This window comes from Calonectris borealis, chromosome 2, assembly GCF_964195595.1.
Source record: "Calonectris borealis chromosome 2, bCalBor7.hap1.2, whole genome shotgun sequence".
Lineage (NCBI taxonomy): Eukaryota > Metazoa > Chordata > Aves > Procellariiformes > Procellariidae > Calonectris > Calonectris borealis.
The window spans coordinates 13,569,696-13,597,663 of record NC_134313.1 but is presented as its reverse complement, the minus strand read 5'-3'; the positions used below and the strand labels follow the sequence as shown (position 1 = coordinate 13,597,663).

Genomic DNA, 27,968 nt, shown 5'->3' with positions numbered 1-27,968 from the left:
CCCCTCTCCCCGCCCCGCCGGAACTGACGTATGCAGGAGTTTCCGGGGCGTAACGCGGAAGCGGCAGCCGGCGGGAGGTGGCTGCGGCGGCGGGCGGAGGGCAGGGCGGCCCCTGGGCTGGAGCGCCTCCCGGGCTGGAGCGCCTCCCGGCGGCGGGGCCCCGCGGCGCGGCCCGGTCTCCTCGCCATGAACATCGACGTGGAGTTCCACATCCGCCACAACTACCCCTGGGGCCGGCTGCCGGCCAGCGTCAAGCAGGTGCCGGCGGGCGGGCAGAGTCCGGGCTGCCGAGCTCCCGGTCGGGGGAAGCGGAGGACGGGAGGGCGCCAGGCGGTGTGCGGGGAGGCGTGGGGACTCGGCTCTGCCTGCCCCGAGGGAAGGCAGGCGGCCCTGGCCACGGGGTCCACGGGGTGCCTGCGAGGGGGGAGGTGCGTGGTTGTGAGGAGAGGGGAGATGTGGGGGCGGGTGTGGGATCTGCCCGTGAGGAGAGCGGGGACTGGGAGGGAGAGGGGGGATGTGTGTGTGTGTGTGTGTGTGTGCGCGCGTGCGTGGGGGGGTCTCTCTGGGGAGAGTGGGATGTGAGGGCGGTGTGGGGTCTCTATGTGCGAGGCGGGGGGCTCTGGGAGGAGAGGGGGATGTAGCGATGGTTTGGGGTCTCTGTGGGCAGAGGGAGATGTGGGGGGGTGTGAGGTGCTCTCTCAGCTGGCGCCGGGGGTGTGTGGGGTGCTCTCTCAGCTGGCGCAGACGCTAGACCAGCTGCGGCGGGTATCCCTGGGTATCCCTCACACAACCCCTGGGTAGTGTGAGCTGAACCAGGACAGGTGTCATCGGAGACTTGTGCGGCCCGGCGTTTCGGTAGCCAGGGAGCTGTTGCAGTGAGTGGCGTGTGGAAAAGGAAACCTCATGAAATTTTGATTTGATGGATTTAACGGGCCTCTGGTAGCAGAGGGGAGGTATTCTGTCATGTCGAGACATTCTTGTCTCCAAACTCTTACACTGCTTGAAAGCAGATGCTGAAAAACAATTCCTGCTCTTGCACAAAGGAAGGATGGAGAGGATGAGTAGTGGCTGCAGGCCCTGAGTAATTGAATTCCTTGAGTTTGAGATTTCGGGAGCTGTAAGAGGGGCATGAATGATGACTTCTCTTTACCTACCCAGCTGAGTGCCGTACTGTTGGCTATGTGATTCAGGATAGAAAATATACCAGTATTTAATGCATTATTTTCTTTAACGTAACTTCTGGAATACTGTTTTGTCTACTTTAGTGTTAGAATAGTCCTTAATAATTTTGTGCTTGGAGCAAATACTTGGATCCCTCTTTGGATATTTAATCAATTATAGACTCTGTGTATGATATCAGGTGTTCCTTTTCCAATACCTGATTCTACAGTATGTATGCAACTTATTGTTTATCCCATATATGCAGTAAAGTACCTTTTTATCTAAGGGTCTTTTCTAATATAAGCATCAATAAGGGAACCAGGAGAGGGGGAAAAAAAAAACACCAGATGGCTTGTTGCGGATGCTAGTAGAAGAGTAATATGAAGAATTTTGAGGCGAAGTTTTTGAAATAAGGCATTTAAAGCATCAATCAGAGTTCTCTTTTTATCTTCTTTCATGATAGTCAAGTAATGTGCTGTGCTTACGCACATTGTGACCTAAGATCATTTGATTGCCTTACTTGTGTGAAGCTACAACTTGAGCTGTTTCATTATTTATTTTTGCATTATAAGCTTCTTAGGTGCAGCAGTTGAAGCTTCACATGTCATTCACCATCCTTGGTTTATGCTACACTAATTCTGGGTAATACTTAAAGGCTTCAAGATGCTGAACGCTTGGTAAAATGCTTGATGCTTCATGTCTTCTAAAAGACAGTTTAAAACCTTTGATTTGAGAATTAGATGCTCCCTTTTTTATCAGAATGGTACTAGGACAACAAAAAATCTAAAGTTATTGCTTAAATCTGCACCCCGTATAGAGAGAACTATTTAACTAAAAATACTTTTGACCTCATACAGAGACTAAAGATACTATCACTATTGAACTGGGGGACTCCCTGAGTAATGACAACTGCCTGCATATGTTTTGTCATGAGACACTTTGTGGTTTAACTAAAAGGGGTTTTGTGCGTGTCAGCTAAAAGGCCTTTATGTTTTCAAGGGTCTTGGAAACTCTCAGAGGGAATATGAAAGGCAGGTTGTACTCTACAGCATCCGCAATCAGTTACGATACCGGAATAACTTAGGTGAGTAAAGAAGCTAAGTAACTTCTAATTGCTACTCGATTCTTCTGTGTGGAAGCTTGTCTCTACTGCAAAACTGCAAGAACTAGCCCCCTTCAAAGGTCCCTCCTTCCCTGAAAATACATCCTTTTAAATGATAAAACATCAAGAAAAGTCTTGAATTTTGAGTCTAGTGAAGCACTCTAGTGAAGCTGAGTTGGCAGGTGGAACTGAGTTCCTGCTGTAGTTATGCTGCCTTTTTCCAAGAAATTAAGAGGTGTTAAGAGAGGATTTGACTAATAAAATAAAACCTGTCACTAGATGAGATGCAGACAGTGGCCCTGACTCACATAAGCTATTGGCTATGACTTGTTTGCAGACTTTCAATTTATTTTGCATTGACTGCATCCATTCGTCTTCCCAAAGTAGATAATAGTTTCACTAATTAAAAGATAATTTTCTACAGCCTGTGTGAGTTCTGTCTCAATGGGCCACTTCCTGGTAATCTGTAAAATAAATCTGCTCTGTTCTAATGTTATTCTTAAAGGCTCTGGGAGTACTTGTATCATATCCTTGGATGCTGAATGCCCTTCATCACTCCTTTATTTTGTTTTTTGTTTTCTGTCAATTGCCATTATACTATTTTTAATCCATTTGTTGTAACACTTTTTTTTTAAGTTGAACTTCATAGAACAATGTAGCTTTTTTCTCCCCTTGTAGTTAAGCATGTCAAGAAAGACGAACGTAAATATTATGAGGATCTGTTAAAATACAGTCGAGATCATCTCATGTTGTACCCTTATCATTTGTCTGACATCATGGTAAAAGGTCTGAGAGTAACACCGTTTTCATATTACACAGGCATAATGGAGGTGAGTGCAAAACTATGCTGAGAATGTGTTGTTTTCTGTCCTAGAGATGTTGGTGATGTCCCTGTAATGCATATGAGGCAGTGTCATGTGCTTTTGGGTAGGGTATGGTAACAAGCAAGGAAACAGTAAGGAAGTTTTCTGGAGAACTACTTGTATCTGCAGTTTTTTCCCTTCTGCCCCTGTAAGCCTTTCAAGAGCTGGACTTTGTCATGTGAAACAGGGGTGGGACTCACTCTGAGGCCAGTCTTTCTCTTTTGATGTTTGAGATTGTGACTCTTCACTTCAAACTGTAAAGGAAATAGCTTACTCTGTTAGATTAATGAAACAAAGAGAATTTCAATTTTTAAAAACCAGCATATTTGAATGGTTATTTTCTTTTTTGTTCTCTTCCAAAAAGGGCACTTAACCATATTAGAAGCTTATTCAAAAGCTTGAAGCAGATCCTTTTCTATGAGAACAAAGATGGTTCTGTGTTCTGTGAGCACTCTGGCAACCTTATTTTATTTTTATTGGATATCAGATATCTTGTGTATAGTGATTGCAGACATAATGGATTAATTGTTAGCTTATTCTGTTATTACTGTTAGCAATTCCGTGTGCTATTTGTTTGGGTTTTTTTTTTTGTGAAGACAGATACAGGATTTAATCTTTATTATTTTGTCAATCAACATTTTCTTTGTAAATCTTACATTAAACAGAAGTCTCTTTTTTATGTATTTACCTTATTGTGTAATGATTAATCAAGTAATTGGCAAGTTTTGTAAGGTAACTGACATTAATAGATTTGTTTTAATTTCATTTTGTTCTTTAAAAAAAAAAAGCAGGCAGAATTTTGGACCTACTTCTCTGAAATGACAACTTTCTTGTTGCATCTAAGTTTTCTTGTCTTTTTAAGGATATAATGAACAGTGAAAAAAGCTATGATTCATTACCCAACTTCACTGCTGCTGACTGTAAGTATTACCTAGTTGCATTGCTGCTTTCAATGAGTTGGAAATAAGGAGCTTCTGAAAACAGCTTTGTGGGCATCCGTTTTCTTGAACATAAGTGTGTGAATGAAGGTGTAGAAGCATTTAAATAATGATATTAAGGAGCGTGTGCTCTTCATACAGAGTTCTGTCCGTATGGTCAGCACTGGAATTGGGCTAGTTTGAGTACAGGTAGGCATGGTGCAAAATCTTGTGCGGCTTCTGTCCTTGCTTGTATTGCATTCCTGTTTGCTTGGACTTCTGAGTGGAAAGCCTTACTGGCTGTTGTGCATCAGCCAGCTGACTGCTGGTCCTTTCCTAGTGCGTTTTTTGGCATGTGTTGGGCAGAAAGCTTAGGGAAGACGCTGAAAGGCTGTTGACACTCCTGTGAATTAGCATCAGTGTGGATTGAGGGATGATGTACCAGAAAATAGAGAGAAGAGAATCTGGTATTTTATGACACTCCTGGATGTGCCAGGTGTTTTATCCTGATTTCTATTAGACTGTTGTGGGTATGAGGTGGGAAGATTAGGAAAGCAAAAACATTGAACCTGGTGGAGGGGAACAGAGTAAGAGCAATAGCCTACTGATAAGTCTTATAGAGGAAAACGCAAACTGCTGGCATAGGGAGGGTGTTAATCAAACCTGCCACTGAGAAGTTATTCATAGTTGAAGACTTCATTCCTCACCTTCTGTATGAATTTATATTTCTTTAAGTTCTCTTTAAGGATTGCGTGTAGTCAGGTGAGGAGTAGCCTGCAGCTTTTGAAAACAGTTGGGTTTTTTGGTTTTGTTTTTAAAAGAATATTGTCAGTTAACTACTAATTTGCCTCTCTGTTCACACTGGGAAAACAGATCAGGAAAAACATTTTTATTCAGCACCATGTAGCTTGTTGGAAATCTAGTGTTACTCAGGAGTAAGAAGAGAGGAAAGGCTTCCCTGGTTTTTTTTTTTCCCTAGCAATTCTGTTATTTTAGCAGCAGCTGTGAGTCAGTTGCTGAGGTATAATTAAGTTAAACATCTTTATTAACATCCTATCATAAAAACTAATGTTGAACTAGAAAGTTGGACTTAACCCATATTCTGCCTCAGTTTTAAAACTAATGAGTAGTTTTCCAGTATCTGTTCATAGTTCCTTAATGCTTGAAGGCTAGACATTGTAGAATTAAATTCTGTTCAGTTTAACTCAACTAGATCTAAATCATCTTCCCTAGAGGCTTGTGTGGTCTTTTGTGCTCTAATTCTTAGTTTAGAGTTTTAATCCAGTGCATGGAGTGGGGTTTATTAGGGGGAAGAAAAACTATTGACCAAAATCTGGTACAGCTTTAGTTCTGTTAATTTGAAGCATAGTTATTACCTGTTGATGTGAGTGTAGGAGAGAAAGGGGTTGGATTATTCCCTGCTACCCCATGACTTGAGAGATAGGGGGTATGGGGTTTTTTTTTAACCTGTACAGAGTAAATGAATGGGGCTAGATTCTGTTTTTAGATGGATATGGTTCTCTGTCAAATTCAGTTAAAACTGAACTTAGCTCCTATAACTATCCTTTTATTTTGGGAAGAAAGAGTAATTAAAAATATTATTATAGAAGTAGGTCTGATTCTTTGAAGAATTTTTTATGTATCTTCAGCTTAAACCCATCTTAAGAAAAATAAAACCTTATTTATTTTTCAGGTCTAAGACTTCTAGGTATAGGAAGAAACCAGTATATAGATCTAATGAACCAATGTAGGTCTTCAAAAGTAAGTTTGTCTTTAATTTCTGCTCTCTTTCCTCCCCTCTTCCCCCCCGTTTATGTTATAGGAAATGAAGAATGGAATAATTTCATGGATCTGGTTAGTTTAATAGTATGGCTAATTGAATGTGACATAGTGTATTGCTAATTATATTGTGTCTCCTGAAGTTAATAAAGAGCTTTTTAATTTAAAATCAAATTATACTAAAGAAAAAGATATTCAGTACTACATTGTTTTCTTTTTTTTTCCTCCAAACGTATCTTTTCAGAGCTATATTTACTCTATGGCACCAGATAACTAATGTCTCCTGGCCAGTATAAATGTGGAATAATGATACTGGTTCTGGAAGAATTATTCCATGTTTCTATGGGTGCAATTGAGATCAGAGTTTACTCTGGGACAGTCCTCCATTTAGGTGTAAATTTTTGTAGTATGTATGTTTTTCTCCGAGATAACGGTAATGAGTCTGAACAGGTATCCTTGCATGTGAACAGCACATGTGGAAAATATTGTAATTACTGTTGATAGAAATAGGCCCTTTAGTTCGCAACAGTTCCTTCCTTTCTTCAGGAAACTCATAAGTACTCTTGCAGTAGCTTCACAGTACTGCTTCAACCAAAAGTGTGCTTACCAAAATATGAAGTTGATAGAGTGAACCAAAAAGTAATGGCTATACAATGGAAGAGAAGCTATTTAGGTCTATAAATAAACAGCACCCTCCAGTTTTTCTTTCTTTGACTGAAATGCACTGTACTTTTTTAGCACCATGCTTATTGAGAATGTTGGGTAGTTTGTCCTTTGAAGTAAAGAAAATGTTCCTAAAATGGTTTTTTTTGAGATCATTGAATTTCTTTAAAATACCCCATTTGTATATTTGTTTGCTGTACTCTCTTACCTATTCACATTAGTAAATGTCATAAATGATTTAAACTTGGACTTGATCCTAATGTGTTTGAATAGTGTGATTTTTAATTAGTGACAAATAGAATACGGGTTTATGTGAAGATTTAACAACATCAGATGTAAATAATTTTTTTCCTTCCCTTTTTCATATGATTTGAGGGAGCAGAGAAATGTTTTTTTTTCTGAATGAGTATGTGCTTTTACGAAATGGCAAGGCTAATAGTATTTGTGTGTATCCGGTCTGTGAATACGATGTACTTAAAAATCGATGTTTATAAAAATCAGCTTATATAAAGGTAAATGGCTGTCTGCACATGTGAAGTGCTCTTTATTACTATCTCAAATGGACTGTACCACTGCAGAAATTTTTCAGAAGGAAAACTGCTCATGATCTGTTACCTGTGAAACCTGTGGAGATTGCTATAGAAGCTTGGTGGGTTGTGCAGTCTGGCTACATCACTGAGGATGACATCAAGGTATTTTAGCATGGACTGCATCTCTAATTTTGAATACTCATAGTCCCTGAAAACAGCGGCTTCCCTGCTGCAGTATGTACAGTGCTGAGGTAGTTTTGTGTCAACCAGTCTGTGGTAACTAATGTGCGTGATGATGTGCTTTGTAGGGAACAAGCAACAAAATATGTTTTCTTAAATTTCGTAGTTAAGCCCTGACAGCTCAGTTTTGACTGAATCTTCACCTTCATTATAATTAGAATCAGAATGTCAGTGGACTTTATTTTAATATATATTGTCATTGTTTCTGCTTCTTGTGTGTCCTTATTTTTTTCATTGTTTGCATGTGAAGAACTTGTGAGCTGACTTAATTCTACTTCCAGTCTCAGTTTCTTTTTGCAGTTAGCTAGTCATTTGATCTGGATTTAATTCCTTCTCTGGAAGTCTTTTGTTTAGATTGTATCATATTTAAAGCAGTGATGGGATCTTTTTCTGGCTATTATTGGGAATATCTTGGGCAGTGGCTTTTCTATTCTGACATCCCATCAACCTGGAGTAGTTAACCTGAGGCACATTACTTGATATTGTAATGGACATCTTTCTAGATGTTCCAGTTGTTCAGTTGAACACTCAGTTTGGAAGTTTTAAAGAGCAAACCTGTTATCGTGTGGACTTCACTTGCCAAACGCCTGTGTGTTTAAGTACCATTCCTAGAGCATGCATAATTTTGTGCGGGGACAAGAGTAAAAGTTTTTAAGACTTTAACAGGAACTGCAGTGAATTCTTCAGTGCAAATACTTTGATTAAGAACATGGCTTACTTCCTATATTCTTATATTACTTATGATTGACTTGAGGCTGTAATGTTTTTGGATTTTTTTGAGTAGTATTAAGTAAGTTGCATAGACTCACTTCTACAAAAGACTAACATGGTTTCTTTTACCTAGATTTGTACTACATCGGAGAAGTCTGCTATTGATAAGATAATTGATTCTGGTCCTCAGCTTGCTGGTTCATTAGACTTCAATGTAGTTCACAGTACGTGTTTAATGGACATTCCTTTTCTATTTGTAGATCTTGCTCAGTAAATTCTGACAGTAGGAATAAAAGGGGATTAGACAGCTGAAGCATAAGAGGAGTTGGAGGAAAATACTCAAGAGCTTGTACAGACTGCAGTCTGGATCTTGTAAATGGTTTAACAGTGAGCCATTAGCAGCTGTGGCTCTGTTATTGTTTGATTGAACAAATTCTTTCATTAGAAACTGTTAGTAAAGATTGTGGGGGAGGTAGATGAGGACAAGAGAAACTAAAATAAAATATGTCATTTTCGGTAATCCTGGGTGGTAAGACTTCAATCCTTGCTTTTCAAAGAAGAATTTTTGTAATTTTGTACTGTTTGAACACCATGAAAATGGGGCTTAAATCTAAGAGGCTGTCTTGTTTCTCAAAGGTCTGCAGCTGTTACTGAAAAATGGTGTGCATGTGTCTCCCCATTTCAGCATAACAAGTATTAGATATAGACAAATCATATTAGTCAAGGGAGTATAAATGCACTTGAGGAGTACAAACTCCTCCTTGAGAAATCGGTCTGTAAATGCTTGGCTTACTACAAGCAATGGAAGCTGTGCACTGTACTTTTGTTGAGAAATTGAGGCAGAATTCCACTGACTGTTACAGAAGCAGAACAAACCAATAAAACCAAAAGTGAGGTAGGTGAAATTCAAGCTCTGGAGTGGATCTGAAACAGTATAGGGCTTAAGAAAATTTGAATTCAGAAAACACTTACTGATCTTTCTCTATACATGGCCTGGTGTTGCTTGTGGGGAGGGTTACAGCTCAGGTTTAGTAGGTTTAGAAGGATCTAATGTGCCTTTCTACCCTAACTCATGGGTAGAAAAAGAATGTACAGACAATTAATATAATGGACTGCCAATAGGGTGGGATTTTATGGCGAAAGAGGACTGTTTAGTCCAAACTATGATGCCATCAATACATTTCAGGTACAGTAAGTAAGAATGTATTAGCTATGAGAGCTGAATCTCAAGGAGAGACAGTGGAAAGCACCCTTAGCTTGTTGATGGCTTGTAATATCATCCTGATCCATTAAAGCTGGTTTGTTGATACACATTGGCTTGCATAGCTGAGTATGTGTCACTGCCCATGCTGAACAGCCGTTGTATCAGCATGAATTCAGGTTAGTTGTCAGTGTATTGCAGGCATTTTATTTAAGATCTGATTGGGGGTAGTAATGTTACTATATATGCTATAGATATACCTCTATACACACGCACCGTAGCTGGACTGAGCTCTGTGTGTGTGTGAAACATCCTGACAATTTTGCTTCACGTGTTTAATAACACTTCACCCGAGGCTGTTTGGCGCACTTCCTCCCTGCTGTAATGAGTATGATGTAGGTGGAGTGATACTGGGTAACATCAAAGGAACCACTGACGGTAAATTTGGTTTATTTAATACTGTGTAATTTAGCTTTATGCTTTACTATTAAAGTACAGCTGTTACAAACCTTATACTCTAAAGTACTCTAACTCCATGATGAAATGTTTTGCCCTTCCTTAAAAACTTCTCCCTGGTTTATCTACTCTGCAGAACTCAGTTGAGATGCTTAGTGCTCAAATCAGTCTCATGTAGGGAAAGTGCCATTTAAAATCTACCATATTATTGTCCTTTTTGTATGCAGTGTCCCTCTGTATCCGCTGCAGTTTTGCTGACACCTTGTGTTGAAGTGCCCCAGAATTTATTTTTACAGTTGTGTAAAAAGGACTTTCAGCGAAGATGTGTGGGAAGGACATGTGAGGACCATCAGAACTGATGTGATTTAGTTTGTGTCCTTGCTACAATGTGTGTGAGTTCCAGCCTGAGGTAGGGCAGGACCAAAATGTAGCCAGCATCCTCAACTGACAAAACTAATACAGAATTAAAAAAACACTTCTTGGCGGTACAGTGATGATGGTGAAAACAAGTTAACATTTAGGCAGGGACACATTCATCTTTGTCAAATGTAGCTGCTTCAATCTGTGGTAATTCTACTGTGCTTGATCGTCCTGAAAGTATTTGTAGAGCTCCAAGTGTACTGCATCAGACTGCAAGTAAGGAGCTCTATTTTAGGATGACACCTGTTTAATGTTAGGTGTGGCTTATTGATCCATGCATTGCAAAGTAATATTCTACTGCGGAGGCTATTGGGAAAAGTTACTTTAAATTCTGAATTGGCTGATGGGGAAGTCTACTTTGTATCATTAGTACTCTGGAGAATGCTTTTTCTAAAATGATGTGCTTTTATTTATAAAGGTTTATATAACAAAGGATTTATTTACCTTGATGTACCAATATCTGATGACAGCTGTATAGCAGGTAAGTAAATATTTAATGGTATTATGCCTATGTCTTCTTGGATTCATTTCAGTTTTCCTGTAGTTCTCTGTGTTGGAAGCTGCTTGTCTGTGTGCATGGGTTTGCTTAAACAAAACATTTGAGCTATGAAAATTTTTCTTGACTGAATGTTTTCAACCCTCTTAAAACTTTGTTGTATATAGGATTTATTTCAACTTGAATTCTTAGGTTATTTTGTATACATATTTAGGTAAGATAAGAGTGTATTAAAGATTCATGGCATGAATCAATAAGTACCCTCCTATATGTCTGTAATGAAAAGGAAGAATAGCATAGAGAAACATAGTCACCTTGCCAAAAGGACATGGGGTTTTGACTCCTCTATTTTTTAGACAGATGCAACTTTTTTATAGGTATTGGTTCCATCCTTCATGGTCTTGTCACCTCAATTATAGTCATGCACTGAATCTGGGGACTATGCAGGAGCTTAAACTAGCACAGCATATGGCTGCCCTTTGAACAACTCATTATGCTATGCTAGGTCTCGGGGACTTCCGAATGCAGTATAATCTGCAAAGACATAAATCGTTTGGAACCTGGCCATGCAGAAGACCTGTCATTGCTGTAGTAGAGATCAGTTAAGTGAAAGTCCTCTAAATACAAGAGACTTACTGCTTAAGTAATAGCTTTGGGAGTCTCAGCTCTGGAGTGTGTGGGTGGGGCGGGTTTTTTTGTGTCTCACTCTAATCAGAGACATGATTTAATCTTCGTCCACATTACAAAATCATTTTATGGGCTGGGTGACTGGAAATTATCTGTAGTGGATGAGCTGGAGACTGCAAGGCTATGATGCGAGGTAGAGTGGTTTTAGTTTTTATAAGAAAACACATTGACAATCACTACTTTTCTTAAGGAGAGTGAGAATTTTAAATACCATGTATACTATCTTTAGACTTTTAATCTTTGTGACTGGGAAATCCTCAAAATTACAGGTACCATGGAAACTAAATAAGTGTAAATTTATTTTGCTGTCTTTATGCGTTTTCAGTTTAAGAAAGTTACCAAATTGTAATTTTGCAAGTAATTCTTCTTTTCAGTGCCACCACTTGAAGGTTTTGTGATGAACAGAGTGCAAGGTGATTACTTTGAAACACTCCTGTACAAGATATTTGTTTCAATAGATGAACACACCAATGTGGCAGAGGTAAGTAAAACTTACCCTGTGTCAGGCAGATAGGAAAACTTGAAAGGGCCCAAAGCACACTGCTGAAAATATTTAAGGCAGAGATATGGATCGATATCAAGTGATTTTATTTAGAGGTGTTGCCAGGCTTAAGATCCAGCCTGTTTCTTTAATCTTGAATGTAATTTTTAAAGGCTTGAAGGTGTACCTTCAATTCAGTGAAACAATTCCATCAGCTGGAAAGAATTTATACAGGGGTGACTAATGTAGACTATTTTATACGAGCTAGAACTGGAACAGAGTCTGTTCTCCCACTGTCCTAACAAGATTGGTTCTGTCTTGCTAGTGTGAAATAAAAAAATTAAAATAATTTTTTTCTTTGGCAGTGAAAACATGCAGGGTGTTGGCTTAAAGTAGGAATGTAACTTTTGCATAAGTATTTATAATTTTAACATGAGAAATATGTTTTCTTAAGGTCTTATTCTCAAAACTTCATGAATAAGCACCTGAAAAATACCCATTAAATGTATCCAGGATTTGTTTTTCTCTTTGTGTGTCTTCTGATACACATGATTAACCTAGAAATTACACAGTGGAAGATAACCTCATATTTCTTTTGCATGCTTTCAAGTGGGACAATTATGAGACTTCATCCCCTTTTTTCATCACTTTTGATGAGACAAAATTGCTCCTACCAGTACAGGCGAGGTTTAGAAATAAAGAAAACCAACCAAAACATGCCGAAGCCCACAAGTGGTGAATTACCCTGCATTGTTAACACTGTATTGTTGATTCTTTTTTCTTTCTTCTTTTTTTTAGCTTGCAAATGTCCTAGAGATTGACTTATCTTTGGTAAAGGTATGTGTGTATAATGCATCTATTGAACTTGATGTGGCAAGTTCACTGTCTTGCAACCTGGTTTCATATAGCAGTTCCTTATTGCCTGTACTTGTGTTTCTTCAGAATGCTGTGTCCATGTATTGTCGGTTAGGCTTTGCTCATAAAAAAGGCCAAGTAATAAACCTGGATAATCTTCATCCATCGTGGAAGAATGTTCCTTCGGTAAACAGACTGAAGTAAGTATCTCCGTTCTGTCGCAAAGCTTATTTTTCTCGTTGAAGAGAAAGCTAGAACCAAAATCTGATTGTAAAACTACTGGTTGCTTTCTTTGACTTCTGCAACAACTAATCTCACTTGGCGTTCTAATGTATGTAATGGCAAGAATACTTGATAATCTTCTTAATCTGAGGGTAAGGGATAGTAATTTACCCTCTAAGTTCAATGTATTACTTTTATTGCTGTTATTTAGTGCTGGCTTTTTGACCTTTAAATGCCTAGTTGCTCACTTCTGAAGCAAACAAGCGTTTGCTTTAAACTGCTGGGGCCATAAATAACAGCTGTTACTGTGCCGGCATAGAGACAATGTCTCTTGGCACTGCTGTTAGTGAAGTTTGCTTGCTTGCTGTCAGATATCATTGCAGTTCTGTCATCGACACTCTCACATATACGTATATCTATATCAAATCCTGGTAAAGTGATGTTAATATCAGTCAACAAAGGGTTCTCCAAGTTGGAGTACCAAGTTGCGTTAATTAAGAATGGTCAGGCACCTTTAGTTTGATTTCTGTTAAGCCATTTAAAACGACTGCTATGCCTGAGTTTTCTTTAATGCTAATTCAGACTGTGAGAACAAAGTGAATTAGATTTTTTTCTGTTGGATTCTTCTTCAACGATGGTGGCTTGATTTTTCAGATCTCTTTCAAAATCTGGTATTTTCAAACCCCCAAGTAAACTTTTCCGCTGAAGCTAAAGCAGGACTCTGAGGGACATCAAGCTTGACTGGTTTAGGGCTTAGAAGTATGGAAAGGCATGTATTAGGTATGCCTGTGCATGGACTACTAGCACTGGAAGGCAGAGATACTTCTCTGGTGCTACAGTGACCGATAGATGTGGATTTTAATTCACATTAATAGGAGTACTTTGGACCCTCAAAAGATGCTGCTTTCATGGGACAGTGGGGAAAACAGAAGTCCTATACAGGAAGCTGGGTCATCAGCCACAGATACAGATACCAACAGTCAAGATGATCCAGGTTAGCACTAACAGTAAATTTTAATACATTAGGATCAATTATTTTTATATTTCTTGAGTGCCATAGGCTGTAAAGGGGTCTAGAAACAAGTGAAACACAGATTGTGTAGATCCTTTCTTCACATGGAATGTACAGTGGGGGAGGTGGTATCTACTTCTTGGTTTAAAGTTCTTCAGCCTCATCTTCAGAAAAAAGCTATTTGGCAAATCTGTATGATGGATATCAATTGATGCAAAGATACCAATTTCTGAATTAAATCAATCAGTAGTTTGTTAGTGATAAGGGAATTCTGTTCTACTCGATATGGCAATAACTAACATTTTTTTTCATTTTGTTTTTAAATAGCTTTGACTTAAACTTGATGATTTTATTTTTAAATAAAACATAAATTTTCTTTTGTTCTTTATTAGCTGAAACAGCGAGCGTGAGCAGCCTGAATCTGTCTAGCGGACATACAAAGCGTATCGCCTTCCTGTTTGATTCTACTCTTACTGCCTTTTTAATGATGGGAAATCTTTCACCAGTATGTCAAAATTGTTCAATTTATTATGCCAAGAATAAATATGTAGAGCTTTAAAATACTTTGACTTCAATATAATACAGCTGTAATTATTTTAAAAAACTTCTGTATTGTTTGTTGTTAAGAAATGCTTTTGCTTAATAAAACTTTTGCTTGCCCATTCCGTTCTCAAAGAATTAAGAGTTTTGTTTTGTTGTTACAGAACTTGAAAAGTCATGCAGTCACTATGTTTGAAGTTGGGAAACTGTCAGATGAGAGTCTTGACAGCTTCTTGGTGGAGCTGGAAAAGGTAATCTGTTACATGTTTGACCAAATGCTTTTTCAGCACTTGGAGTGTAAAGGGGCCAAAAAACCCCAGTATTTTCATTGTGTAAAACTGCTTATTTAGCAATACAATGATAAGAACAAACACCTTGTCACACTGAACCTAAGTAGTTCAGTTAAAATGTTTCTTATTCACAGCATTTATACCTCTAGTGACTTGCAGGGACACACCTGCACACCTGCATATATGCACGTATATGAATGTGATGAGTCTGGTGGGCAAAGTGAGTTCATGAACTACATTTGCCCGAGTCTGTGTGTACACACACCTGCATTAGGGGCTTGTGCAATGGAAATCACTTTCTTTTTAGCAGTATTTCTGAAAGTCTGCACATCATTTTTGTAGGAAAATTTGACCATTGTGTGCTGGAATGTTTAACCTATCCACCTTTTAAAGATAATTCTAGAAGCACAACTGTAGAATTATATAGGAGGACTGCTGTTAATTGCTGTGTCCTTTTATACCAGTCAGGATGACTGGACATTTAAATACTTCTACCTAAAGACTGAGTTGTAGTTCTGATTTATAGATGTTGTGTTTGTGTTTTCGACCGTTTGACTAGCATGGCCAAGACTCACTTTTCATTTAATAGTTCCTGTAAATCACCTTTGTATATAAGCTGCAGGGTTGTTACTCAATTACAAAGCTTTAAAATGCTAATTTGTTAATCTTTCCTTTTGTGTAATTAATGCTTGTGGAAACAACGTGCCACTTGTATGCATTTGTTTTGCTTCTTGTGTAGGTTCAAAGCACAGGTGAAGGGGAAGCACAGCGGTACTTCGATCATGCACTTACACTGAGAAACACAATACTGTTTTTGCGGCATAATAAAGACCTAGGGGCACAAGCTGTACAGCCTGATCAACCAAATAACGGTACTGTGAACACTTTTGAGGAAATCCTTCTAAGTTAGTTTGCTTATCTGGCATTGACTCAGCTTTCTGATTAAGCTGCTGTTTCAGAAAGCAATCTGTATCCTAGTTGTTTAAAAATATTTTGAAGCCAAAACATGACTTTTTCATCATCCTTTGAGCCTGCATTACTGGATTTGCCTGTTGAATGACAGACTTGGTTGCCAAGGCTTGGACTTAACATCCAAAGAAACAAATTAAAGCATAATGATCTTAAAGGTCTTTTCCAACCTAAATGGTTCTATGATTCTATAATGATGGCAAAACAAGCTGAACTTGCGGAAGAGGTTGGTTTCAAATCATGTGCTTCTGAAAGCCATAATAAAGGAGTCATTATTTTTTCCAGACAGGGTTGTTCTGTCAAAGAAACATTTTTTAAGTCATGAAAGGCACTGTATTCTTCTCCTAACGGGGGTAGATGTATTTATTTATTTTTTAAAAATAAAAACAGGTTGTTGCCTAACTTCCTTAGTATCTCTTGTTTGTGCTTGTTTCCTGGGATCCCTTAGTTGGTGAGGAGCAAGCTGTGGTGCTAAAATTACACACAAACTTATTCAAATTCACCCCAATAATTTAAAACTTAGTTGTGAAAAGTATTGTATTTATGGCTTAGCAGGGGAGAATGAAAAATCTGAAACAATGCTTTGGGTTGTATGTTCCATCTCAAGTGATAATTTAAGAATCTGACATTTTCAACATAGGGTTTCCCTTGGACCTCTTACGATGTGAGAGTTTGCTCGGCTTGGATCCAGCTACCTGCAGCAGAGTTCTCAACAAAAATTATACTTTGCTGGTTTCCATGGCACCACTCACCAATGAAATTCGACCTATTAGCAGCTGTACGCCCCAGGTGAAAAAATACTGGGGGTTTTCCCCCCAGTATCTGGTAATATAATATCTTCTTAATAGCTTTGTTTTGGATACACCTGTTAGATGTCCCTTTTAAAGAGACGCAATTATTGGCATGTAGAATAGTATTGCAATTCGTTTAAAAAAAAGTTTAGTGAGGAAAAATGTGAATACTTAGTAAAATAAGTTTGTTTAATTTATTAAGAATTTATCTGTTCAAGTACAGTCAATGACAGGTATTTTGTTCTTGAATTTATCTTCATAGAAAATACCTTACAATCACCTTTCTGTAGAGTCTTGCAATACTGGACTAAGTACCTAGAATATCATCAGTAGCAGAGTAATACATTTGAACTCCTGTGCTACAAAACTAGATTTATATTTCTTTAAAACTGTTGATTCTTAAATGATATCTATACATGTAACAGTTGCAATATTAGGTTCTTTCTAATTTCTTGAATAATCTCTAGCATATTGGACCTGCAATACCAGAAGTTAGTTCAGTTTGGTTCAAACTGTATATTTACCATATAACTGGACAAGGACCACCCTCTCTGTTGCTCTCTAAAGGAACACGTCTTCGAAAACTTCCAGACATTTTTCAGGTAGCGTATGCATGGATTTATTCTCCCTCCCTTCTCCAAACTTTTCAAAGATATGCTGTACGCTATTCAGGGATAACAGTTCAAGTCAGAGGTATAATTCATTGTCAATGATGTACCTTTTCTAGAAGCAAGTTTTATGTAGCATCTTGGTTTGTTTTCTTCCTAGGTTCTAAAAAAGGAATGCTACTTATGTCTCTCTTCTTGTCACAATGTGACTCCAGCGTATTTGACGCCACACCTTTCAATTTTAGTGTGAAGTGTGGTACTACAGTCATTGTGAATATAGGTTTGTAAGCCCATCCCCAGAGTGTGTTACAAAGATGTAGAAGAACTATATCAAAAGATAGAGACATAGTATATTGTGCTTATTCTAGTATCATATAAGAAAGGACACCTCTACATACAACTTTTACTGGTTTAGAAGATGGCTAAGATGATCACTTCCAGTTCGTCCACTGTAGAAATCTGGAGACTTTGAAGTTCTAGGCTTTAATTCTCCATGCAGTTTAGGTGGCAGAGTAATTTAATAAAGGTTGCACTAGGTTGGACAAAAGGTCTTCCTAGCCCAGTAGCCTGTCTCTAGCAGTGGCTGGAAGTAGGAAGAATAAGTACAATATGTAATACTTCCTCTTAAGACCTTTCCAGCCCTCCCCATGTTCTGGTCTGGAACTTCCTGAGCTGTATGTGATTTTGTGTATATAGAGGTTGTGACTGGAATTCTTGTCTCTGCAGTGATCAGTTGCTCTTCCGAATTCCTTCCAGCCTTGGATCCACCTAACTTATTAGCATCCATGCAATGCTTTGGCAAGAGTCCCACAAAACAGTGCAGGTGATCAGCTCGTGCCTGAAAGACTTCACATGCTGCCTTCTCCCATTCTGTCTCCGAGGTGCTAATAAGGACAAAAGTGCCACAAAGGAGTGCTGTTAGGTATTCTGTATGCTAGGCAAACCTAGGTGGAAGTGGCCATGGCAACTTCTAAACTTGCCTGAACCAAAAAACCTAATATGAAATGCCGCAGATGCTTAGCAGTGTTTGGGTCTTGCTGCTCACAATGGAATTCGTAAAATAATATTGTTCAAATCTATAATTGCAGAGAGGCCTCTACAGTTTTCATCTCATCGTTCTGAGTAGATACTTGAGCTAAATATGTTAGAATGGTATGGAGACATTCAGAGAGGGTTCTGCATTCTTTGGTGTACCTATATCAGCAGTCATCTCTGGCTCTAGGATTTGTAGATGTATTTTCCATTTCTCAAACCTCTTTCAGGTGTTCCTTCCCTTTCCAATTTCAAAAATTTTGTAGATACTTTTATTTCTAAGCCTTAATTTAAGATAACATAGGATTAAGTGAATCAAGGCTTCTAGCACAGAAGGCATTTTGTAATGCCATTGGTGATGAGCTTGCTTCAAACCTTAGTCTGTCATTAGCTTAAACTACTAGTAAATGTATGGATTGTGCACTTCTATTAGTAAAAAGCATTCAGTGTGGTAGCCTTGGAAAATTTCAATACTGCTTGAATCTCAGTGTGGTGATAGGTCAGGTTTTCTTGTACTAAATGATCTCACATTCTGCGCTGTCACAAACTTACTTGAGCTTTTTCCTTCTGCGTGCATATTGAATGCTTCTCTCCTGCTGCTGTTTTGCAGTGTCATTTTCTTAGAGAACTGTCAAGACATTTCTAGAAATCTTACGGAGATGCAGGGGAATTCAACCTTCAAAACTGAGAAACTAGGAAATTACTTCCTAGTCAATATTCTTGTCTTCCTGTCCCTCCCCCTTGGATAGGTATTTTGGGAATTGATATATTTTTGTTCTCTGACGGTGTTAGTTTATCTAGCTTATATTTTGCTTTTAAATTTATGTGGAATTATTTTCATCTCCTATTTGCTAGGAGGCTGCTGCAATGGCCGCATACTTCTACAGGAATTGGTGACAGACACCTCCTGTTCAAAATAGCATCTTAACTTTGAGGTTGGCAAACTTCTGTCTTTACCAGGAATATGAACATGAATGATCCTTGGTACAAAATATAACACTATAGAGTTGTAGTTACCTGTAGTAACTTCCTAATTGTAACAGTATGCCAATGCCTAACTCTGGTATTTCACTTTATGTGCTTGGATAGTCCATTACTACTGTAAATGCTCTTAATTTCTTTCTTCTAGGGTTATGATCGCTTACTAATAACATCTTGGGGTCACGACCCAGGAGTAGTTCCTACTTCAAATGTGCTCACAATGTTGAATGATGCTTTAACACATTCTGCTGTTCTAATTCAGGTACAGAGTGCTCTGTATAAGTGATGAAAACATACATAATTTTTTGAGTTAAGCTGTTACGTGGTAGAGGAGATTAACAATGTAGGAGAGCTACACTTTTGCCAAGAGCTGAAAAATATGTTAACTTCTATAGCCAGTGCTGCTATGATTCAGTGGTGGTTAAGATACGGGTTTTGAACTGAATGCATATTATGTATGCATTATTGTATTATGGGCAGACATAATAGAGTTTTGGTAGCTAAAAGTGAGATGTGGATTTATGAGAGTGGGGTTGTAGGAAACTGGAATGAAAGTGAAGAGCCCACAAGCTTTTTACACAGCAGTGGTATACGGTAACTGGGAGTATGAAGTGTTATTCAAGAAATGCACTTTTTTGGAATGCTTGATATTTAGCTCTTAAAGTATGAGCAAAACATGCTTTTTATCACAAACAGCAGAGATACAGTGGGTTTGTCTATTTGGGAGAAGTGTTTCTTTGGTTCAGCTGAACTCTCAGAATTAATCATTCAAATAAATAGATACTTAATATTGTAACAAACATAAAATTACCCATTCTCAAAGCCCCACTTGTGACAGCCTTGACTGCTCAAAAATGTTCTGTACTTAGGGGTGGAAACTCTGTTTTTCTCCAGAAGTGCTCAGCGATTAGGAAATCCATTTATAACCAGTAATTGGAGAGAAAAATTGTGCCTCTTCACTGAAGTTTAACTTCATTGTGTTTACTCACATGCAATTTGGGGGGAAGGGTGGGGTATTTTATTTAATTATTTATTTCAGCTAAGCAAGAACTTTAATGTGTAAATATCTCAACCTGCTACCTGCTTACTTGTTTCATCGACTTGACTGGTAGTCCTTAAAAGGGAGCACAAGTAGGACTAAGCTAAGCTGATGAGTATATTTTTCTGTTCCTAATTTAATTTCTTGATGTTCAGGGGCATGGCATGCACGGAATGGGAGAAACAATGCACATACCTTTCCCATTTGATGAAGCTGAGCAGCAGGGAGGTAACTGACTGTCTTTAATGTAATCTCTACACCACCATATTTAATTTTCTTGCACATTACCTTGTGCAGTAAGGTTGCAATAATCCTTTTAATACAAATTTTCTAGGACTTACGAGTCGACTTAGATGAGAAATTTGAAAGAATATTTAAATGGCTGACAAGTCTGTTCTGAGCTTAGATATACAGTCTTCTCCTTTCTGTCTTCTCTATCCTAATTAGAATGTGTTTTCTGGCCTCTCTTCTCTCCTAGCACAGATGTAAAGAAGTAACTTCCACAAACACCTCTGAATCTTTCTTTGTGCATACTTGCTTATTAACCAGCATATTTATTAATTGCATAAATAAATCTTCTGTATATTCTATTCAGCATCTCTTAACTGTAAGACAGGTGAGACCAAAACTGAACAAGCTTATCTTGATTAGTAGTACTAGGAACTATTACGGAGTTTTTTTCCCCAGGAAGAGCTTTGCTAGCAAAATCTCCTATTCCTTCAAAGTCTTCCTAGCTCAACTGATTTTGAAAGGCAGGAATTAACATGTTCTGCAATACTCTTTGAGTAGGACATAAGCTTTGGATAGCCTTCCCAGCTGAGAGCTGTCGTAAAAGTATGAATTTTGAGATACGAAATCTAAAATTATTTAAGCTGCTACTTAGAAGAATCTGGACCAACTAGAAATAAAGCTCATTTCCTAATATAGTTTTTACTAGGTTCTTTTATATTTGTTACTTTTATATTTGCTGTCTCTGGGATGTCTGTTTTCTTCTGACTAGGTGAAAAATCTTGAAGCCAAAATCTAAGTTCTAGCATGAAAAACTCGCTGTTAAAACTCCTTGTTACCCTCTAATACTGTATTCTAATTCTTCAGAATTTCAGATATGTGGAACGTGTATCTTGTATTGAATTTGCCATAAAAGACTCTGGCACTGAAAGAGCTGGACACCTGATTCCTAGCTGAACCTTGCCATCTCTGCTGTCTGTATGTGTCTGTGTGTGAGAGAGAGATCATCTTCTGTTTGTATGTTTCTTCCTCCTTGGCTCTTTTACTGTACTATAAAATACCAGTTAGTGCTTGGTGTGGGAAGATTGTGATCACTTATGTGTTATCCCAGATGTACCAATGTGATCATTAACCTGGAGCATTGCAAGAGAGGAAAATCCACATTAAAAACTTAGCCTGGCCTAGAGATGAACTATATTATTATGGAGGAGACTTCTAGTAAAGTAAGCTGGAATATGTGTTGTTTTCCACTAGACTTCTCTCGTGTGAACATGGGCATTCATACGGCTTTAAAAATACTGAGAAACAAAGTAGACTTGCAGCATTTTTGTGGCTATGTCACTATGTTGAATCCTACAAGTCGGCATGCTAACAGAAAGCTGAGTGATGCTTCTGATGGAAGAGGTTAGTTACCAATAATTGTCTTTTTTGGCTGTGTTCCCTTAGTTTTGCATACAATCACTTCAGCAAAGTTGAACAAAGGATTGCAATTATCTGATTTGGAACTCTACAAAATACTATCCAACACAGATAGGAACCCTTCTTTAGTGTGAATCTATTGGCAGTAGGCTTACTTCCTAATTCTTCTTTGACTAGCTCAAAAATAGCAAATACAGGCTGAAAATCACTGGACTAGAACAGTCAATAGAAGAAAAAAAAAATTTCAAAACAGTAAAAGTAAATTGTGCCATTTTTATATGCCAGAACTTAATCTTCAAGTGTGTTGAGGATCCCTAAGTGGCTCTTTAATCCTGAAACAAGTCAGGCCCTATGTTTCTCCATATCCCTTCCTCTAATTTTATAGCTGTATGGTCTTTGGGCAAAACTTGTGTTGTGTTCCTTACATCAGGTGGTATCTAAATTTATATTCACTTAAATGTTTATGTAAGAATTACTTTGCCTTTAGGAGAGACTGAACTAGCATCAGGATCTGATGTAAATGGGAGCACAGAATCATTTGAGATGGTAATAGAAGAAACCTCCATGGATTCTGCAGTCAAGCAAAGCCTTGAAGGTAAAAACATGACAACTGGCTTGTACTAAACATTTTCAGTCCGATGAGATATCTTGTTCTTAAGGATCTGAACACATATTGTTGTTTGATTATTGTCTGGGATGGTAAGTGCAACACTAAGTGTTCTTCCTCCTTAAAATTCACATTCCCTTAAATCTTTGAGCAGTTCAGTAAATGAACTGTGTTTAAAAAGTATGAACTGTCCAATGGAGCCTGATCTGAGAGAACTGGTTCTGGAATCAATATTCTTGCTTTGTCTTTTCTTAAAATTTGGTTGTCTCTTGGTTTTCTTTCTGCAGTAGCCACAACAGAACTGGAATGGGTTCCCCTGGAATTATGTTTTGGCATTCCACTCTTCAGCTCTGAGTTGAATCAGAAAGTCTGCAGAAAAATTGCCACTCATGGATTATGTAGAAAGGAAAGGTGAGCTGTAATTTGTTGGTTACAGATTTAACGGGTTGTATGTGTTATGCCCAGAGCTTCTGCAAAAAATGATACCTACAACTCAATGGGAGCCGAACTGAGCTAAGTTTCATGGAGTACCTAATTTTAGTGTGTAAGGTGGCTGCTTTTTGGCTCATAGATACCAGCTATGATGTACAGTCCAGTAGTCCTTAGTTGTGGAAAGATTAAGATTAGGCTGTTTTTGTAGTTTCTGCAAGGTAAAAATGAATTCTTTGTAGTAAACTGTCTATCAACAGATCAGGAAAAAAAAGTAAATTTGGGTGCCTTCCTACTCGTTTCCCCTTCCTAGTCAAGCACAGGCTTTCTTTCCTCCTAACCCCTCTACCCCTGCCCCCGTTCCAGGGGAGGATCAGGGGGAAGGGAATCTTACTGGTAATGTTTTGATGTAAAAATGCATTTAGCTCCTGTGGAAATTTTCTTTACTATTGGTATCTTATTTGCTAAGGTTAGTCATGGCTTATGATCAAGCTATCTTCTGCTTTTTACTGTAGCATTTCTTTATGAAAGATTACTCTTTCAACAATGGGATTTTTGGGTTTGTGTGTTAGGGATTTTCTCATTTGTTTTTTTTCTAGAGCCTGGTTCTGGAGACCAAAAATAAGGCTGCGTGAAAAACGTGGCTTAAGGATTTTATTATAGTAGTTGACCTGCTTTTTAACAGCGTGTCACTAATCTGCATCTTAAAAGTCATGTTACCAGGCTGTCCTAGATAAGAATGAGACATGATAAAGTCTAATATATTAATATCTTACGTAAAATAGCATTTTTCAATTGCAATAGTTTCACTTTAGCATGGTGTAAATGATAGGGAAAATAGCATTTAGCTGACTAGACTCAAGAGCAGATGAGGTGAGTTGAGCACCTCTTCAGTGATGACAATATTATCAAGCTTTCTGTGTGAAAGCTTTTAACTTTGTCACATGATGTTAGGTACTATTAGAGTTAATTGGGAGCAAGTTACTATGGTGTTACTTTACTAGTAAAAATTTGTGCCCCTTGGACATGGCTTTTCTCTCTTGTTTTTGACAGCCTTCAAAAACTCTTACATTCCAGTAGAAAGCTGTCTCTTCAGGTCCTTGATTTTGTTCATTCATTCCAGGTAAGGAGCAATAATCCAGACGTAAATCATTCTTTATGGTCTGTCATCCCTTTTTGCCCTCCGACTTGCCATTTTTGGGTGTATGGAAACACACATGGTTTGTTTTATTTGATTTTTCTTTAAATAACCGTATTAAGAACACTATCAACCTCAAATTCTACTGGTAGCAAAAAGTGAGTACTTCCCTGTCCCTTTTCTAGCCTTATTTAATACTTGTCTCTTGCAACTTCTGTGGTTGCATCTTGTGTGTAATTAGTTTCATTGTTTTTTACGGGACTTGCACAGCAAAACTGTTCTTCACTCCTCCTGTTACAGCACAGCCTACTCTGCTGGTTACTTGGTTGCTTCTTAGATATGTTAGGGAGATTTACTGCAAACCATGGATATGCTAATCGTTTGAGGTGTTATCTGCATCTCAAGACAACTGTATTCTCTTAGGAAAAAATAAAATACATTAACATGTATTTCATACCAGCATGCTTTTTGCAGTTGTTCTAAGATCCTCTAGAACTTGAATGAGTATAAATACGTAAAACTGCCTACTCTGGGGGGATTTTTTAAGAGCATAGAGAATAGGGGTCCTGCATAGCAAGCAAGGAGGAATGCCAGGTCCACAGCCTGCTATAATTCTGCATGGAAGTGTATTCTAGCAAGGCATGTCCACATGTAACATGGGATCTGCTTAGCTGCCTATGTCTTATGATACCTTTCTCTAAAATTCTATCTTTTAAGTAAGGTAAGGAACTTGCAGGTTATTTAACCAAGTAGTGTTATGGATGGTGTACCCTGAAACTGCTTCCTCATGAGAACGTTGGAGATTCCCAGGAGGTTTGAAGCCTTGAAACCATCTGTCAAACAGTCTCAAGTGACTCCTGTCCTAATCTCAGATGTTATCTCTGAGATACACTTTTCATGATGCTGATCTGTATAGAGAGAAAAAAAGAAGGTGCTGAAGTGATTTTTAAGCTGAGAAAACCAAACTTCTGGGAAATACAACTAATCAAAATATGGTCAAGTCAGTGCCTCCAAATATATGTATAGCTCTTAGCACAGTATGGGATAAATAGCAGTACAATAGCTGTCCTGAAGATTTTATAGCTTTACATCCATTTTGCTAGGTCTTTCCTTCAATTTTAAGCTTCAGGCTTTCCTGAAGTTTTCTTGGAAGCCAAATAATGCATGCACAGATGCAGCTGAGGCAACTGTATGCTTATTTCATGCTTCCCTTTGTTTATTCTGTTTTTACTTCCATAATGATTTGGTGTTTATTGGATTAAAGTAACACACAGTGTGTTTGCAGATTAGATTAGCCTGTCATATTCTACCTGTTAAATCCTTCATTGTTTGTCTTGTTTTTAAGACACTGTTTTTTCTTACTTTTGCTTTTAGGAAGGTATTTCAGCATTGGATCAGCTCCATGATGCTGGTTCTTCAACTTCACTTTTGCAGCCTATTTCTGCAGATATGGGTGTTCCACTTCCTGCCAAGAATCTCATGTTCAAAGAAGGTGTATTATCTGAATGGAACGGATGGTCCCCTTCCTCCGTTTTTTTCAACCACACCTAAGGAACAGGTCAAATAGGGATTCTCATGCATTGATCACTAAATGCCTTTCTTCTATTATGGTTAATTCCTAGTGCCAACCACTAAGAAGTGTTACCGCTGCTGCAGCATAACCCATGTAAAAGTAGTGTTACAAAAATGTGTTGTGTTGCAGTATTGGGGAAATGCTTAAACCGTCTAGAACTTGTTACTCATTACTGCATATCTTGCTGCAACAGAGAGCTTTTTAGCTGCCAGCACTATTTTTATCTTGAGACAATCTTTCTTTTATAACTAAACACGCCCTTTCTAGGCTATCTGATGATTGTTAAATTTCTATGCTGTCACCACAAAATTACAATAGTAGTTTTCTATGTTCGTTACTCAGACATAAATTCTGTTTAGTTTTGTACTGTATTACTGAAAATCTTTCTGCATAAAGGTAAGAGATTTGGCTCTTCCTCTGAAAGCTCAGTGATACCTACTGTTTAAAAAAAAAAGTATCATGGTGATATGGCGCTTTAAGAATTGTTGAATTCTGTAGGTCAGCTTAACACTGGGGCCTTGAGAAATCAGTACAATGGGAAGAGATCTGATGCTTACAGGAGGCTGAGTTAGTGCAAACTCAAAGGCCTGCTGATGACTTAAGGCCACTTTGGAGATGAGTGGTACACTTCCATCTCTGGCAGAATTCGATGGAGGTGTGGAATTATGGAAGGGCTGAAGTGGTTGGCTCTGTTCATGGGATTCTTCATGGTTATGGATTCATTTTACTCTTCGTATGAAACCAGGAGATTTGATTACACTGGGACTTAGTCCCTCGTTGTTATTTGAAGCTGGTGACGATTGCTGTAGGAAAACCTCTGATGTCATAAGTTGAGTTTAAGGTAGATAACTAGATCTGTCCTGTTGATTAATGTTTGAAAGAACAGAGCTCTTGATTTTTCATGTGACAGTCATTAGCAAAGGAAGATAATAGCAGAGGATGTGAAGGCAGAGACTTCTCTGAATCGGTTTTCCTTGAACCATTAGCTGCTGATTATGACAAACATTAACAGTGAGCTTTTTCATCTAAAAATCATGTTCTGGCTCTATTTGTAGGGGATGATTTTATGTAGCATGGTTTCACTTTGTTTATATTAGGCATTAACAACTTTTTGCCATCTTAAAAAAAAGTCTGTCCCATTTAGCACACAAGGAGAACAAGAAATGTAAAATGTTAAGACTTTTAACCCAGCTGTCTAAAGTACTCTGCCAACTCTCTTCTTTACTGGAACTGCCTTGTTTTAAATAGTCATAATTAAAAATGAGACTTAACCATCCTGTTAATACTAGCCTACAGTACATAATGGACCAAGAATCTGTGGCATAGATGATGCTGGACAACAGCAAGGAGGAAAAATAGAAACATTTGGGTTTGTATCGTGTTCTGTATGGCTGTAAGAAAAAACATGACAGAAGTTTGAAAAGGACAAAATACCACGATAGGATAATGCAGTGGCTTTAGTTACAACTGTGAAAATTCTATTCTTCTTTTTTTCCTTTGCTTTTTATATACATTCCTAAAGTGTAAGTGTAGGACTTTCAGTCTAAGAGACTGGAAGCCTGTAGTACTTCAGTTTGCTCAGCGCTGCTTTCTTACATCTGTTTTGTTTTTGTATTTTACCAACAGCAGCTGAACTTAGTATTCTGCATATATTACAGAACTAGATTATCTATAGAAACTTGATCATTTACACTACAGTGACTTTTGTATTGGATGTGCATATGCTCTATAGCATTTTTTTTTAAGTTGCCTTATTTCCTTCAAAAGAAATTAAAAAGCAATTGGATGTCAATCTGCTAGAAATGGCAGAGGAAACATTTACTGTAATAATTGTTATGTGGAGATTAAGCCAATATCTAGCACTGTAGAGGAACTAAGCAGTAGGTGATGGCTTACACTTTCAGTACTATAGATGTTACTTTAAGTGCTACAGTGAGCTGTGGTAGGTGAGCTAGTTCGGTGTATTGTATCGAATTTTGCCATGCACTGTCTATACTAGTATGTAAAGTGATGATAGCGCAAGTTGTATGGAAAATGGATGAAAATTTCTTGTTCTCACTGCATATTCTTCAGTGTTACTAAATGAAGGATACCCTTTGTTATTAGGTTGTCTAAAGTTTAATTTCTAAATAAAAGTAGCCTGCTCTTCAGAGTTGTTTAATACCCATAAATCTTACAGTTAATGGTGAGAATTCCAGGTATGCTGCAGTTTTTTAGAACTCAAGCCACTCTAATTTAGGTGCTTCAACACTAGTTTAGGAGCTTAAATGTTCAAGTCTGCATATATGAAGTTTACGGAATAGATTGCAACCAAAGAAGTCCATAAAATACCTGAAACTCGACTAGAGCTCCAGTGCTTGGGATGGCCCAGAGGCTTTACTCAAAGTATGTGATTTTTGTTTTAAATATGGTGTAAAAAAAAAAAAAGATCTCAAAGATCTTCATACCAAAAGAATCTTATTTTATATTGTATTGCAAATAAAGACAAATCAAATCAATTTCTTTTCTTCAGGAAGTTTTATTGACAA

The 27,968-nt window shown here is 38.0% G+C and overlaps 1 protein-coding gene across 5 annotated transcripts; it reads left to right on the top strand.

The window, feature by feature from the left end:
* Window positions 1-69: 69 nt before the first annotated feature.
* FAM91A1 (family with sequence similarity 91 member A1) lies at window positions 70-27,938 on the top strand. 5 transcript variants are annotated; one of them, XM_075141196.1, is made up of 24 exons: window positions 70-258; window positions 2,161-2,245; window positions 2,942-3,093; window positions 3,989-4,046; window positions 5,737-5,804; window positions 7,064-7,177; window positions 8,100-8,190; window positions 10,462-10,524; window positions 11,601-11,707; window positions 12,506-12,544; window positions 12,650-12,762; window positions 13,660-13,778; window positions 14,189-14,301; window positions 14,501-14,587; window positions 15,366-15,498; window positions 16,236-16,384; window positions 16,854-16,988; window positions 19,156-19,269; window positions 20,202-20,274; window positions 21,529-21,678; window positions 22,181-22,288; window positions 22,588-22,711; window positions 23,783-23,852; window positions 25,242-27,938. In XM_075141196.1, exons 1-24 carry the CDS (start codon window positions 187-189, stop codon window positions 25,416-25,418), a joined length of 2,514 nt encoding a protein of 837 aa, XP_074997297.1. In that variant the 5' UTR covers window positions 70-186; the 3' UTR covers window positions 25,419-27,938. The 5 variants fall into 5 exon arrangements, with proteins under 5 accessions (XP_074997297.1, XP_074997298.1, XP_074997299.1 ...); XM_075141197.1 differs by lacking the exon at window positions 16,854-16,988; XM_075141198.1 differs by lacking the exon at window positions 21,529-21,678.
* The last annotated feature ends 30 nt before the right edge of the window (window positions 27,939-27,968 follow it).

Coding starts and splice junctions, on each gene's coding strand:
- FAM91A1 (XM_075141196.1), top strand. CDS start 187: ATGAACATCGACGTGGAGTTCCACATCCGCCACAACTACCCCTGGGGC. Junction 11,708..12,505: donor AACACACCAATGTGGCAGAG/GTAAGTAAAACT, acceptor TCTTTTTTTTAG/CTTGCAAATGTCCTAGAGAT. Junction 19,270..20,201: donor ATTCTGCTGTTCTAATTCAG/GTACAGAGTGCT, acceptor CTTGATGTTCAG/GGGCATGGCATGCACGGAAT.